General features: G+C 44.6%; 1 protein-coding gene across 2 annotated transcripts in view; it reads left to right on the top strand.

The window, feature by feature from the left end:
- The first annotated feature begins 9,779 nt into the window (after positions 1 to 9,779).
- Ttc39b (tetratricopeptide repeat domain 39B) overlaps positions 9,780 to 12,760 on the top strand; it is a 139,778-nt gene continuing 136,797 nt past the window's right edge. For both annotated transcript variants that reach the window (XM_008848842.3, XM_008848841.3), the window contains exon 1: positions 9,780 to 9,921. In XM_008848842.3, coding sequence (XP_008847064.1) covers positions 9,880 to 9,921 — 42 coding nt within the window. In that variant the 5' untranslated portion in view covers positions 9,780 to 9,879. The remainder of the gene's footprint in view (positions 9,922 to 12,760) is intronic.

Genomic DNA, 12,760 nt, shown 5'->3' with positions numbered 1-12,760 from the left:
GCAAAGTGGGAAGGTTCTTACTATAGGTCTCAGATGTTATCGATGACATTCTTAGCTTTTGGATTGGCGAAACCTAGTGGTCCATTGTTAATACATTTTAAAAGGTTTTTTAATCTGTTAGTCACAGGATGTTAGATCAGAAACAGGTGAGAAAGGAGTGGCTGTTTAGGGGGCTAAAGATGGCCTGAGATAAATCGTAATTAGACTCTGGACCTGCAACATTCCAAACTCTCCACTGAGAGTGATAATCAGTTGGTCAGCCTTGCAGAAAGTTTAGTCCAAGATGCCGGAGTTCTTTTTGGGAACTTTTCTTTCACAGTGTTAAGTCAAAACTAATTTAGAAAATAGATGTTACCTTGTGCCTGCCTTGCAAAGAATGTTTGTATCCTGCATGACTCCCTTTCTAGGTTAGTGTAGAAGCTGCAGCCCAGACAGAGTGTGATCAATACTAGGCCTAAAAGAGGCAAAGAGAACAGAATTGTTAAAGACAGCTAAGCATGGAGCTGGAGAGACAAGAGCACTGACTGCTCTTGTAGAGGACCCAGGTTCCGTGCCCAGCACACAGGTGGTGGCTAACAATACCACCAACATGTAATTCCAGTTCCAGAGGACTCCAACACCCTCTTCAGGCCTCTGAGGGCACTGCACACATGTGGTGCACTTACATACATGCAAGCAAAGCATTCATACACAAAAAAAGAAAAAAAAAAAAAAAAAAAAAAAAAAAAAAAAAAAAAGCCAAGCAGGGTGCTGTACTCCTGTAAGCCTAGTGAGACAGGAGTTAAGCTGTCCGTAGGCAGTAAAGGCAGGGCCCATGGTGAACCATGAGCTAATCACAAAGCACATGTGACCTTTCCCCTAGTTGAATGAGTGACACTTGGTCACTTCTCCAGCTGGGAGCATGCATGAAGTGTACAGACCCGATGATGTGCTCAAAGATGGCTTGTCATAGTGTTTGTCAAGGCACTACTGATACCTGGGAAGGGGAAATCTCGTTTAAGGAATTTGCATCCAACAGATTGGCCTGTGGGCACCTCTGGGGCATTTTCTTAATTGCTAATTGACATAGGAGGGCACAGTCCACTCTGGGCAGTACCATTCCTGGGCAGATGGACCTGGGATGTATAAGAAGAAAGATAGCTGAACAAGCCAGAGGAAGCAAGTCCATAAGCAGCGTTCCTCTGCGGTCTTTGCTCCAGTTTCTGCCTCCATGTTCCTGCTTTGAGTTCCTGTTCTGACTTCCTTCAAAGAAGGACTATGACCTGTAAACAATAAACCCTTTCCTCCCCCAAGTTGCTTTTGGTCATTGTGTTTGTCACAGTAATAAAAACCAAACTAGGACAATGACTGATCCCAATAAAGATTACCTCAGGATCTAGTGCTGCCCATAAGGCCCTTGGGCAACACGTCAAGCTAGTGTTCTCCCTTGGAACCCTCCCATTCTCTAGGGTTCTTTCTCACTTTTCGTTAATGAATCTGTATTTGCTGTGTTCACTTTGTGTTCACAGCTCCTTCTTCCTCCTCTTCTTCTTCTTCTTTTTTTTTTTTTTTTTTTTTTTTTTTTGGTCTTTTTGAGACAGAGTCTCCCTATAGCCCCAGCTAGCTTGGAACTCACCATATAGACCAGCCTGGACTTGAATTTACAGAGATCCGCCTGCCTCCGCCTCCCCAGTGATGGCACTAAAGGCATGTGCCACCATGCCCGGCTCCTTCTTGAGCATGAGACAATGTATGAACTCCAAAGTCTCTGACTTTGGTGGCTTTAGTGACCACTGATGACCCAGCATCCTAGTTTTCTGAGGTAAGCTAGCTAAGAGCTGAAACTGTTGTTCTCAAAGAACCTACATTGCTAGTATTTGGAAGGCTGAAGCAGGAATATCATGAGTTTGTGGCTCGTGGCAAGATCCTGTATCAAAAAAAGTCAAAGAGAAAAGATAATCACAGTAATTATTGGCTTACTATGCCTTTACATAAAATGCAGTGAGGATGTCTTTAAGAAGATGAGGCTGTCTTTCAGTATGTGGAGACTATTAAGACTTTTGGACAATAAAAGACCCCAGTAATGTAAGGGGAAAGCTATCAGAGAAGAAAGTACAAATAGAACAGGACTTAAGAAGACCTCTTTAGGAGGTCTGTGCAGCGTTACACAACTCTCCGGTGTCTGACCTGACACACAGCAGAAGCTCTACATTCGTTTTGCTGGAAAGACTGGCTGTGTGGGACACCTATATAATAACACTTTGAATTAGGTACATGCTGAGATTTGAGTTTGTTTTCATATAGTGGAAATCTCAGTATAACAATGGCTTAATGAAGGTACAACTGATCTGTCATTAATGCACTAGAAAGCTAAAGGCTGGCAGTTCAGACTTGTGTGGCAGCTCCACAGTTTTCAGGAGCCTCAACTTTTGTCTTTTTGCTTAAATATTCTAGATTATGACTCCCATTCTGAAGTCATTCACCTCATGGTCCAATAAGATAGCCATTGCATCTAGGCTATGAGAGGAAGGAGGGGCAGATGAGCAAAAATTGGGTCATTTCAAGTAGCATTCTTGGGACCCAGATGTAATTGATTCCATTGGCCAGTTCTTAGTTACACTTTTTTTTTTTTTTTTTTTTTTCCGCTTCTTGGCACTGTGGGTCAAACGTGTGGCTTATTGATATGGTCTCATGTGGTATAGGCATTTGAACTCCAGGTCATTCTACTTCCTGGGATTACAGGTATATACGACCATACCCAGCTACATACCTTTTTATTATTTTTAGGCAGGTTTCATTTATTTATTTATTCATTTATTATTTTTTGAGACAGGGTCTCCCTGTATCCCCAGCTGGCCTGACTCACTATGGAAACCAGGCTGACCTTGATCTCACAGAGATCACCCTGCCTCTGCCTTCTGAGTGCTGGGATTAAAGGCATGCACCACCATGCCTGGCCTCTTTTTTTTTAATATTTATTTTTGATTGAATTTTTGTGCATTTCGTACAATAGATCTTGATCATATTTACATCCTCTCCCTATCTGGATACCCCCTGGGTCCCCCACCAGATTCTGTCATATTTATTAAGGCCTATCAAGTCAAGTTTGTGTCCCCAGATGTCCCTCCCTGTGAGTCCATCCACTGGAGCCTGGTCTAGTCTCATTCCCTTAACAAAGACCAACTCTCCCTCACCCTAGTGATCAGCTGCCAATAGTTCCTCAGCTAAGATTGGGGCTTCTTGACCATTTCCCTAGTTTTATGCTGGGTTTTTGTCTGATTTGAGCTTGCATGGGTCTTATGCATGCTGGTACTATTGATGCAGGATCATATGAGCACCTTCACAGCCCTGGGTGACAGACGTTTAATACAGGAGCCCTATCTAGGGACACATACTCTGCAGTCTCTTGTTCTCTACATTTTGACCAGTTGTAGTTTTCTGTGTGCATCGCACTCTGTTGCATGAGGAAGCTTCGCTGGTAAGAATTGAGAAATGCGTTAATAATATCTCTACCCCCCTGTTCTACTATGTTCCATGAGCCTTAGGCTTAGAGGTTCCATTTTAGATGTGTCACTTAAGGCTGGGCGCTTATTCTCTGTGTTTTAAAAAGTATTTTATCATTTTTATGTGTTTGACTGTGTTGTCTGCATGTGTGTAAGTATACCTGTGTTGTGCAATGCCTTCGGAGATAAGAAGAGGGCATTGGATGGCGTTGGATTCCCCTGGGACTGGAGTTATGGATAGTTGTTAGCCACCATGTGGATGCTGGGAATTGAAACCTGGGTCCTTTGCAAGACCAGCCAGTGCTCTTAATCACTGAGCCATCTCTCCAGCCCCTATTCTGTCTGTGTGACCAGTTGTGGCACTCTGCAATAGTCTCCATCTGTTCCAAAAAAAAAAAACTTCTTTGATGACTGCTGAGAGGTATACTTGTTGGGAGGTCTCAGGCGGTCCAGCAGGAAGAGGCCTAGGCCTAAGGCAGGGATGGGGACAGTGTGGAGAGGGTCTAAACAGCTAGGCAGTGTAGGTGTCTTAGACAGGTTTCTTATTGCTCAGGTTGGCCTTGAACTCCTTAGATTGCCAAAGATGACCTTGAAATTCTGATCCTACTGCCTTTACTTTCCAAGTGCTGGGATTACGGACAAGTGCCACTATGCCCATTTTATGCAGTGCTGGGGCTCAAACCCGTTCTTCCTCCATGCTAGGTAAGCACTCTGCCAATTACCACCCCATACATTGGCCAGTTATTGAAAAGGAGACCTTGGATATGTAACTTTTTAGCAAGACACTTGTCTTGTATTGTATACAATCAGATTCTCTTAGTCACGGGACAAGGGGGGCCTGAATGGCAGGTGGTAATGAATAGCCCATTACAGACTTCCTCCTACTTATTGGTCTTGTTTGTGTATCTTCAACACTTCTTGGAAATCACATATTGCCAAAGCGAATCTTTGGGTTCTTACTTTCTTCTAAGAGTCTCGTCTAAAAAAGAATAACTAAATTTAAAGAGATACTATAAAAGCAAATGGGAAGATGATTGGAGGGAGAAAAGGGTAGAGAGAGAGCAAGAGAAAGAGAGAAAGGATCAAGAACAAACGGCAGTTAAGCAAGGCAAAATGTATACTTGCCTTGTTTCAAATTCCTACAACAAGGGATCTTCTTAAGGAAGGATTTCACTTCACTAAATAGGTTTTGGCCTCTAAAATCAAAGCCTCTCTTAGGAATAGGAATTTTCCTCTTAGGTCACCAAGGGACCTTTAAGTGTCCCACTCTTAATGATTTTGAAAAAAAAAAAAAGACTAGGTAGATGTGAAAGATGGTAAAACAGAGCAAAGTGCATATTTATTAAGTGTAGGAGAATTTCTTTGGTAAGTGCAGGCAGTGAACCAGCAGCATGTGATTCACCTGGAGCTTGCTAGGCTGTGGAGCCATTGAATCTTATTCCCACTGAACCAGCATTTTAACAAGATCCCCACGTGACAAGTTTGTACTTCGAAGTTTTAATTTTATTTATTTTTTGGTCTTTTTTGAGACAGAGTCTCCCTGTAGCCCCAGCTGGCCTGGATTCGCTATGGAGACCAGGCTGGCCTCAAACTCACAGAGGTACCCCTACCTCTTCCTTCCCAGAGCTGGGATTAAAGGCTTGCGCCATCCCCACCCCTCAGCTTTTTATTTTTTTGAGACAAGATCTCTCACTGACCTGGAATTTTCAAGTCTGCCAGGCTGACCCCAAGGCTCTGCATGGTTCTGTCTTTTCACCTGGAATTATAAGCAAATGCCAAGTCACTAAGACTCACATTTCCTTTTTAGAAATGTGGCAGATACCTTGCATTCTTTAAACCCTCCTCATTATTATGGGTTATGCTAAAACATTGACATTGGCATTACAAAGTTCAAGCAATAATCCTTAATGTACTATGAACATTTTATACTTCATTCATGCAATAGCCATTTATTAAGCATCCATTAAATGTTTATCCTGGAGTTTTTGCTGTAAATATAAACACAAGTTTCATTCCTTCCTGCAGCTTATGCTATAGTGGAGGGAGTAGGGTCACATGCCCTACACAAGTTAACAAGTGAATGAATGAGGTAGGTTTCAGGTAGTAAGTGCAACCAGCACAGCAGGATGTGGTAGAGTGTGTCAGAGGTGGAGGGGCTGTTTCAGAAGGAGAAACGTTCCTTGAGGAACAGGACATAAACATGGGACAAAGCCATCCTCAAACATGATTGCAATGTTCACTTCCTGCCCAGATTTGAGCTTCTCTTACAGGAATGAAGACGTAATTTTTATTTAAATCAAGTATCAACAAAACCCCTATATTGGCTAAGAATAACACATTCAGAATATGAAAGCTGAAATTGTCTGCAATATTAAATTCATTTTGAAACTGAAGCATCTCTCAGTGTGTGCTGCTTTAGAACGAAGCAATTTCAGCCTCATTTGCTTCGTCCCTCTGCTAGTCACTTCAGGAAATGGAAGAGCTGAGTGCTCTCATCTGACAGAGCACAGTAACTGGCAAGAGTTCTGTTTTTCAATTGAATCCATTCTAATTGTTGATTAAAAAGAATTGCTTCATGCTTATGAACTGTGAGCTTATAAAGTCACATGTATGCAGGAAAAGAAAGCTAACATCTGCTAGGGGCAAAGCAGATAAATTAGGTGTTCCAGTGGCTACAACACATTTATTGTTTATGATTGAAGCATGAGTTTTAGTAGTGTAGTGACGTGAACTGACAGCATATTTAGGGTTTCAGATTTGATCTCTGACATTAAAAAAAAAATCCCCCCACTCCTCAAGCTTATAAGAAATTAAAAAAAAAACGAAATTTGATTTTCAGCATAATTATGTCCCTAATTAGAGCCGTATTTTTTGCATCTCTTGAAAACTGGAAGAGTTGAAAGTCATCAGAAAATAACAAAGCAGATGGGAGAGGAAGTCACCAAAAAGATAATTTCATATCAAAACATCATATTAATTTAGGAATCAGTGAAGTTTAAAAAGTGACATCAGGCATGAGTAATGGGGTAGAATCTGGCCCCAGATAGGAAATCTAGTGTTCAGAAAGTGAAGCATAAAGAGGACATGGCAGTGGCTAAGGGAGACAGCAGAAACTTTCACTGGTTTTAGAATATTAGAATTAAATGACCTCCAACTCAGTCACCCATTCTAAGACTACAATTCAATATATATATGTATATATATATATGTGTATACACACTGTGCATACATATAGATGCATTTAGAGATGTGCATATGACAGTAAATTGCATTCTTTGCTGTATCCAATAATATCCATTCCTGTACCAGTGTCTAATTTTTGCATCCTTCTGCCTTTTAGTTTTTATATATTTTTTTTTTTTTGAGTCAGGGTTTCATGTAGTAAAACACTTAGGCTGGCCTCTCGGTGGAGGATGACCTCGAACTTGTGATCCTTTTGTGCCTACATCCTGAGTGTTGAGATTGTAAGCCATCACACTTGGTTTATACAGTGCTGGGGATGGAACTCAGGTCTCTGTGCATGCCAATCAAGCACTCTCCCAGCTGAGCAACATCTCCAGCCCTAATTCAGTGATTTTTAGTACATTCAGAGGGTTTTATATTTGTCACTACAATCACTCTCATTTTTCTTGTTATTTCTGGGTTAGAAACTGTTACTGGACTAAGGGTCATAGCCTGTATGTGCCCCAGTAAGCCAGGTTTAGCAGCCCATCTCTGAAGAGCCAAAATAACAGTGAAACGCAGAGAAAGCTTTATTCAATGTGGCCATGTTGGGAAGAGGGACCAAAAGATCCAGCAACTCCCCAGGTTCATCTTTTGGGGAGTGGGGTCCTGACAAGAAGTTAGGATTTCAGTAGAGGGCCAGAGGCATACATAGCTAAACAGTGTGGTCAAGGTGTGGTCACACCCATTCTTGTTTTTGCAAGGTGGTCTGACAAGTCACAATTCTCTTTCTGGGAGAAAAGTTTCCCTTCAGCTGGTACAGGCTTTAGGCTTTCTCTTCCAGCATGAAATTCCTGGTATAATTCCTATTTCTTGGGGACAAAAAACTCTTTCACTAGTCTAATAGCCAAGTGAAGGACACAAGCATCTTTTCAGACTTTCTTCATCCCAGCCAGGCTGTTTACAAAACCATTTTCTCTTTTTTAGGATAAAGGTGTTTGTGCAATTTTGGGGGCGTTCCTTGGTGGTCAGTAGGTGATACAGGGGAAATCAGGGTCCCTTCTTGGGGTTCTTAGTCTCATTAATAAAGGGATTAAAGAAAGGACTCAAATGGAAGCTCAGGGACAATTTTATTAGTTTAAAAGAAAACTCCAGGGCAGGTGAGCTGTAAATCTCAGCAGCTGCTTGGAGGAGGAGAGAAGGAGAAAACGAGACAAGGCCACGCTGCCTGAGCGGGCAAGAAGGGCTGCCACATGGGGGACAAGCAGACACCTGACAGACACGCAGCACATGATAGGAAGGAAGGCGCTTTAGTGAAAGAGTGGACCCCCAGAGCGTTAGGGAAGCATGCTTAGAAAAGAGATGAAAGAAGAAACAGAAAACTTAATGCTTTTCTGATTAATTAGGAAAGAAGGCCGACTTAGAACTACACATCCTACCTGCAGCTCTCGAGGAGATTGTGCTGGGGGCTGTAATTATGGGAAGGAAACACACATTGTCTCATTAAGGAGATGATTATTCTGCCTCTCTCTTCAGCTCGGCTTAAGGTGGACCTGACTTCTTAGGGGTGGTCCCTTGGCCAAGTGATTGACGCGCCTAACGCACTAGTTGGTTCTCCAACCAGCCAGAGATTCTATTCTCTTGACCAGAAACTTTTCCCTTAGTAGGCCTTTACTGCTGCTGTGTTAAAGGTAAGTGAGACAGTAACACCATGAAGATGGTATCAAGGATGCTGAGGTGACTCAGTGGAAATGTGTTAATAGACCTTCCGGCAGCTGCTCCACAGAAACCCAGAAGGAGAAAGAAGGGGGCGGTTGGAGGCGTACTGAGACTGGTTAACAGCCAGGTGCTGTAGTCTGGCTTCAGATTCTGGTATCCCTATTTTACCTAATGGCTGCTTGACCTCAGGAAAGTGACTTAAACTCTCTGAGCTTCAGTTTATTCATCTTTAAGATAACAGTATCCTACTTCTTAGGGTTACGAAGAATAAGTAAGATACAAGGGGCCCATTATATGGCTACTGAATTAAAATTAGCTTGCTGTTTTTATAATGTTTATTGAGTGACAATTAAATGGCATTTCATAAACCAGATACAAACGACTACATACAATAAAGGAAAAAAATAGTGATAGAAGATTGGTGTCTGCTAGAGGCCAGGGATTAAGGATAGGAAATTGATAGTAAAGGGTCACAGGGAACTTTTTGGATTCTCTATATGATTGTATTTTGTAAACATGTGTCATTAATTACACCCTTGGGGGAATTTTATTATTTTAAAAAATAAAACCGACCCTCAACCGTAAAATATATAACTTTTAATTTTCCAGTTGGATTGCTCAATTATGCTACAGGTTAGAAGCAGGAATCAATTTCTCAACACAGTCAACAGATTCTTGTCGAGCGCCTTCTGTGTGCAGGGGCTCTCTAGGTGCAGGGGATAGGACAGCACCTCTGTCCTCGTTTGTGATTCAAGCACAAATTGTACACTTATATTTAGAATGACGAAAGAGTTGCAGTAGAGATGCTGTAGCGAGAATAATGTGGACGAGGGTAGGGCATGTACAGGGCTCTGCCCTGTAAAAACCTCTGTCCTGAAGTGGTTGCTTTTAAAACATACTTAGGAAACAGTTCCTGTATCTGAAGATGCTCTCCACACTGCAACCAAGCACGTGATGTGTCAGATGCCTCTAGGTGACCAGTGACCTGGGACTGTCCTCTGGCTATACCTGCCAGACACACTGTCCTCCGGGCGAAGGAAACACTTTGCTCCAGACCAAGAACCAGGTGGACCGCTGGCCCCTGGGGGAACCCAGCTATGACCTTGGGATGTCAGCTCCGCACTTGTGTCCGGCGTGTGCCGACCCTCTGCCGAGGCCGGTACCCTTGGGGTTCTTTCCCGGAGAACCCGCCGAGTGACTCCGCCCCCCGGGCTGAGGGTGGAGCGAGGCTGGGGAACCCGGGTCAGTCTCCCCTTCGGTAGGGGCCGCGTGCGGGGGCGGGGCTAGCCCGCGGGGTGGAGTCGGGGGCGGGCCCAGGGCGGGGCGTCCGCCCGGCGTGCGCTCCGGCAATGGATGCTCCGCGAGTCCCGCGGCGCCGGGGGCGGGGACAGCCTGGTCCGGCCGTGCGGGGCCCGCCCCCTTCCTCCTTCCCCCGCGCTGGGGTGAACCCGGAGCCGGGAAAGAGTCGGTTCTGAGTTCCCCGGGTGTTTTTAGGCGGCGGCAGCCCAGGGAGAACATGGCGTTCGTGGGCAGCCGAGTGGAGCTGGACGCGGACGAGGTGCGAGCGGCGGGGATCCGGGCTGGTCCCCCGAGTCCGCGGGGCGTGGGAGGGATGGGGAGCCCCGCGGGACGCGACGGCCGGGCCTCGGCGGGGTGCCTCGGGTCCTGAGGATGGGCTGGGCTGCCCTTCGAGGCGGGAGCGTCCTTGCGGGCCGGGCATGCGGGACCGGGGCCGGGTCTCGGGGTTCCGGCTGTGCAGTCTCTGGACCCCGACTCTCCCCTCTGTGAAGTTCTGCGGTGTCGGCCGGGGCCGGAGTCGGGAGCCGCAGCGGGCCGGCAGGGACGCTGCCCCTCTGGTACCGGGGGCTCGGGTGCCGCGCGGTCCCGCTGGCGACCTGTTGATTGGTGCGCTGCGGTGCAGCCCCCGGCAGCTGCGGAGACGGCGCGCTGGTTCCAAGCGGAGGTGCGGGCTGGGGAGGCGGCTGCCGCTGCTGCCATTTTACCTGACTTGAATTTTACAAGTCGCGGCCTGAGAAGGCTTTGGTTGCAAATGATGCAATAGTGGATGAGCTGGAGCGGGCGAGCTTGGATTCTTGGCTGAAGATCCCGACAACTAGTAAATATGGTGTTTTAAACTGGGCCTTAAGAACCCAGGACACACCGAATGCCCCATGGCAGTCAAGAAGGCAGAACTTACTGCCTGGCTGGAACTGCAGAGCTTGCCCAGTGGTTTAATGTGTTGCAGGAACTTTTAACTCCACATAAAGGCTAATAATGAGATAGCATATTCGTTGCTACTTTAGTCTGTGACAGCTTTTATTGACAGCTTTAGGCTGCCTTTTTGGTGTGACCTGTTGCTGTTATTCTTAATATTTTACAGACCTAGATCTTTAGTGTAATCCAGGTAATAATACTTTTACAGTGCTTTGACCATATATCACTTCCTCAAAAGTTTGTATGTCTCTTTCGTATATTAAATATTTATGCTTTTGACATTGAAGGCTGTCTCAAGTATGGTCTCATTTGCTTATCCCAAGGCTGTCCCTAACTCCTCCCTGTACCTAACCACAATGCTGGGCCTGGTCGTGCCAGCCTGTTATTTCAGCACTAAGGTGACTGCCAGCAGGGGGATTGAAAATTCAAGGTTGCCCTGGACTACAACGTGAGTTCCTAGTCAGCCCCTGTTACATAGAAAGACCTTGCCCTAGCTCAGGTGTGCCGGGCGCGCCCTTAATCCCAGAACTGGGAGGCAGAGGCAGAGGCGGGGACAGGGGGCAGAGGGAAGAGACAGGTGGATTTCTTTTCTGTGAGATCAAAATCGAGACCAGCCTGGTCTACATAGGGAGTTCCAGACAGCTGGAGCTACCGGGAGACTCTGTCTCAAAAACCAAAAAAGAAAAAAGAATCGCTGTGTGCAGGGCAGGACTAGGACGCTGAACTGGGAAAAGAGGTATATCTGACATATTGAGGAAGGGAACACTCTTACGTCCCATGCCAAAAAATGAACTAAATACTGAGGTAGTAACTGGTGAAGAGGGCTCATGCTCTGTGGGAAGTTGGGTTTCAGAGCAACCAAGACAAGCCTGGCACAAAAATACCTGATGAGTGGATGTTTTTGAATGAAAAACATGACTGCAGAAAAGATGTGGCTTGATCACTTCTAAGTTTTTGTCCTGTCGTTTATTTACTTTTAGGCTTCTAGTATATGCTAGGTATTGTGTTAGTCTTAGGAGATGGACAAGTATGCACTGACTCTTCTACTGACCAAATCTACTTTTGCCCCTCAGGGTGTACATACACATTGGCATAAATTTAGCAATTTTTTTTTTTTTTTTTTTTTTTTTTTTACTGGCATTCACTCTGTGCTCAAACTTGGTAGGTGCTTTAGAAAGAGAAAGCACAGTTTTAGCTCTTTAGGACACTCAGTATGGGTAGGGAGATGTCATGTGTGGAAGAACGGGGAACAGCTTAGGGCAGGGCAAGCACTGTCAGGGGATTGTAGGTGCTATTCTTGAGTTGTAAAAAGTCCCTAATTGTAAATGGACTAATGAATTCTACCCCGAGTGAACTGTTTTTCAGTTTTACCGGGTATGTAGAACTAAAATAGCTTATTTAGCTAAGATTTTCATGCACTTAGAAGACTTTAGCATCCTAAAGTGCTCTCGGAAAGTAAAAAGGGACTGAGCAGAATAGCTGAGAAACCGTTAGGCTGGACTTAGGTAAACCTGGCTCTCAACTCCTGGCTTCATAGCCCCTCACTCATTTATGCATGTGCCTATGGGGTCATCCGTTCATTGATATGACAAACATCTGATCCTCCTAGATGGCAAGCTTGTGCTAATCTGGGGATACAGCAGTGAACAAGACAGATGAGGCCTTGTCCACGACTTGTGACCTTGACTGACAAGTCTCGGCCTCTGAGGGCTTATTGAGTGGTCCTAAAAAGTTAGGGCTGGGAGAGCTACGTGTTCAGCGTTAAAGTCAAGGTTGGTATTTTTTAGGGGGAGGACTAGTAATATGGGAATCTTTTTTTCTTCCAAAGTATACAAGGAGACCATGGTGGTAGAGAAACTCTTATAGTAGCCATGGGATGGATTTGTTTGTTAGGTTTTTTGAAACAGGGTCTCCCTGTTGACCCAGCTGGCCTGAAACTCATTATGTAGACCAGGCTGGCCTCAAACTCACAGAAATCCACCTGCCTTTGCCTCCTGCGTGCTGGGATTAAAGGTGTATACCACTATGCCCAGCTGTAATTTTTTTTTTGTAGCTATTTTTTTTGTTTTATTTTTTAGATGCTAGAAAGAGGAATGTGATTACATTTCTATTATCATGTACTTAAAAAATGAATAATTTGTATTGATAATTTGATAAATTACATTTTAAATTAAAAGTTAATA

The sequence above is a fragment of the Nannospalax galili genome, unplaced genomic scaffold (assembly GCF_000622305.1).
Source record: "Nannospalax galili isolate Female #2095 unplaced genomic scaffold, S.galili_v1.0 scaffold663, whole genome shotgun sequence".
In the NCBI taxonomy this organism is placed as follows: domain Eukaryota; kingdom Metazoa; phylum Chordata; class Mammalia; order Rodentia; family Spalacidae; genus Nannospalax; species Nannospalax galili.
This window is presented reverse-complemented; position numbering and strand designations above follow the sequence as displayed.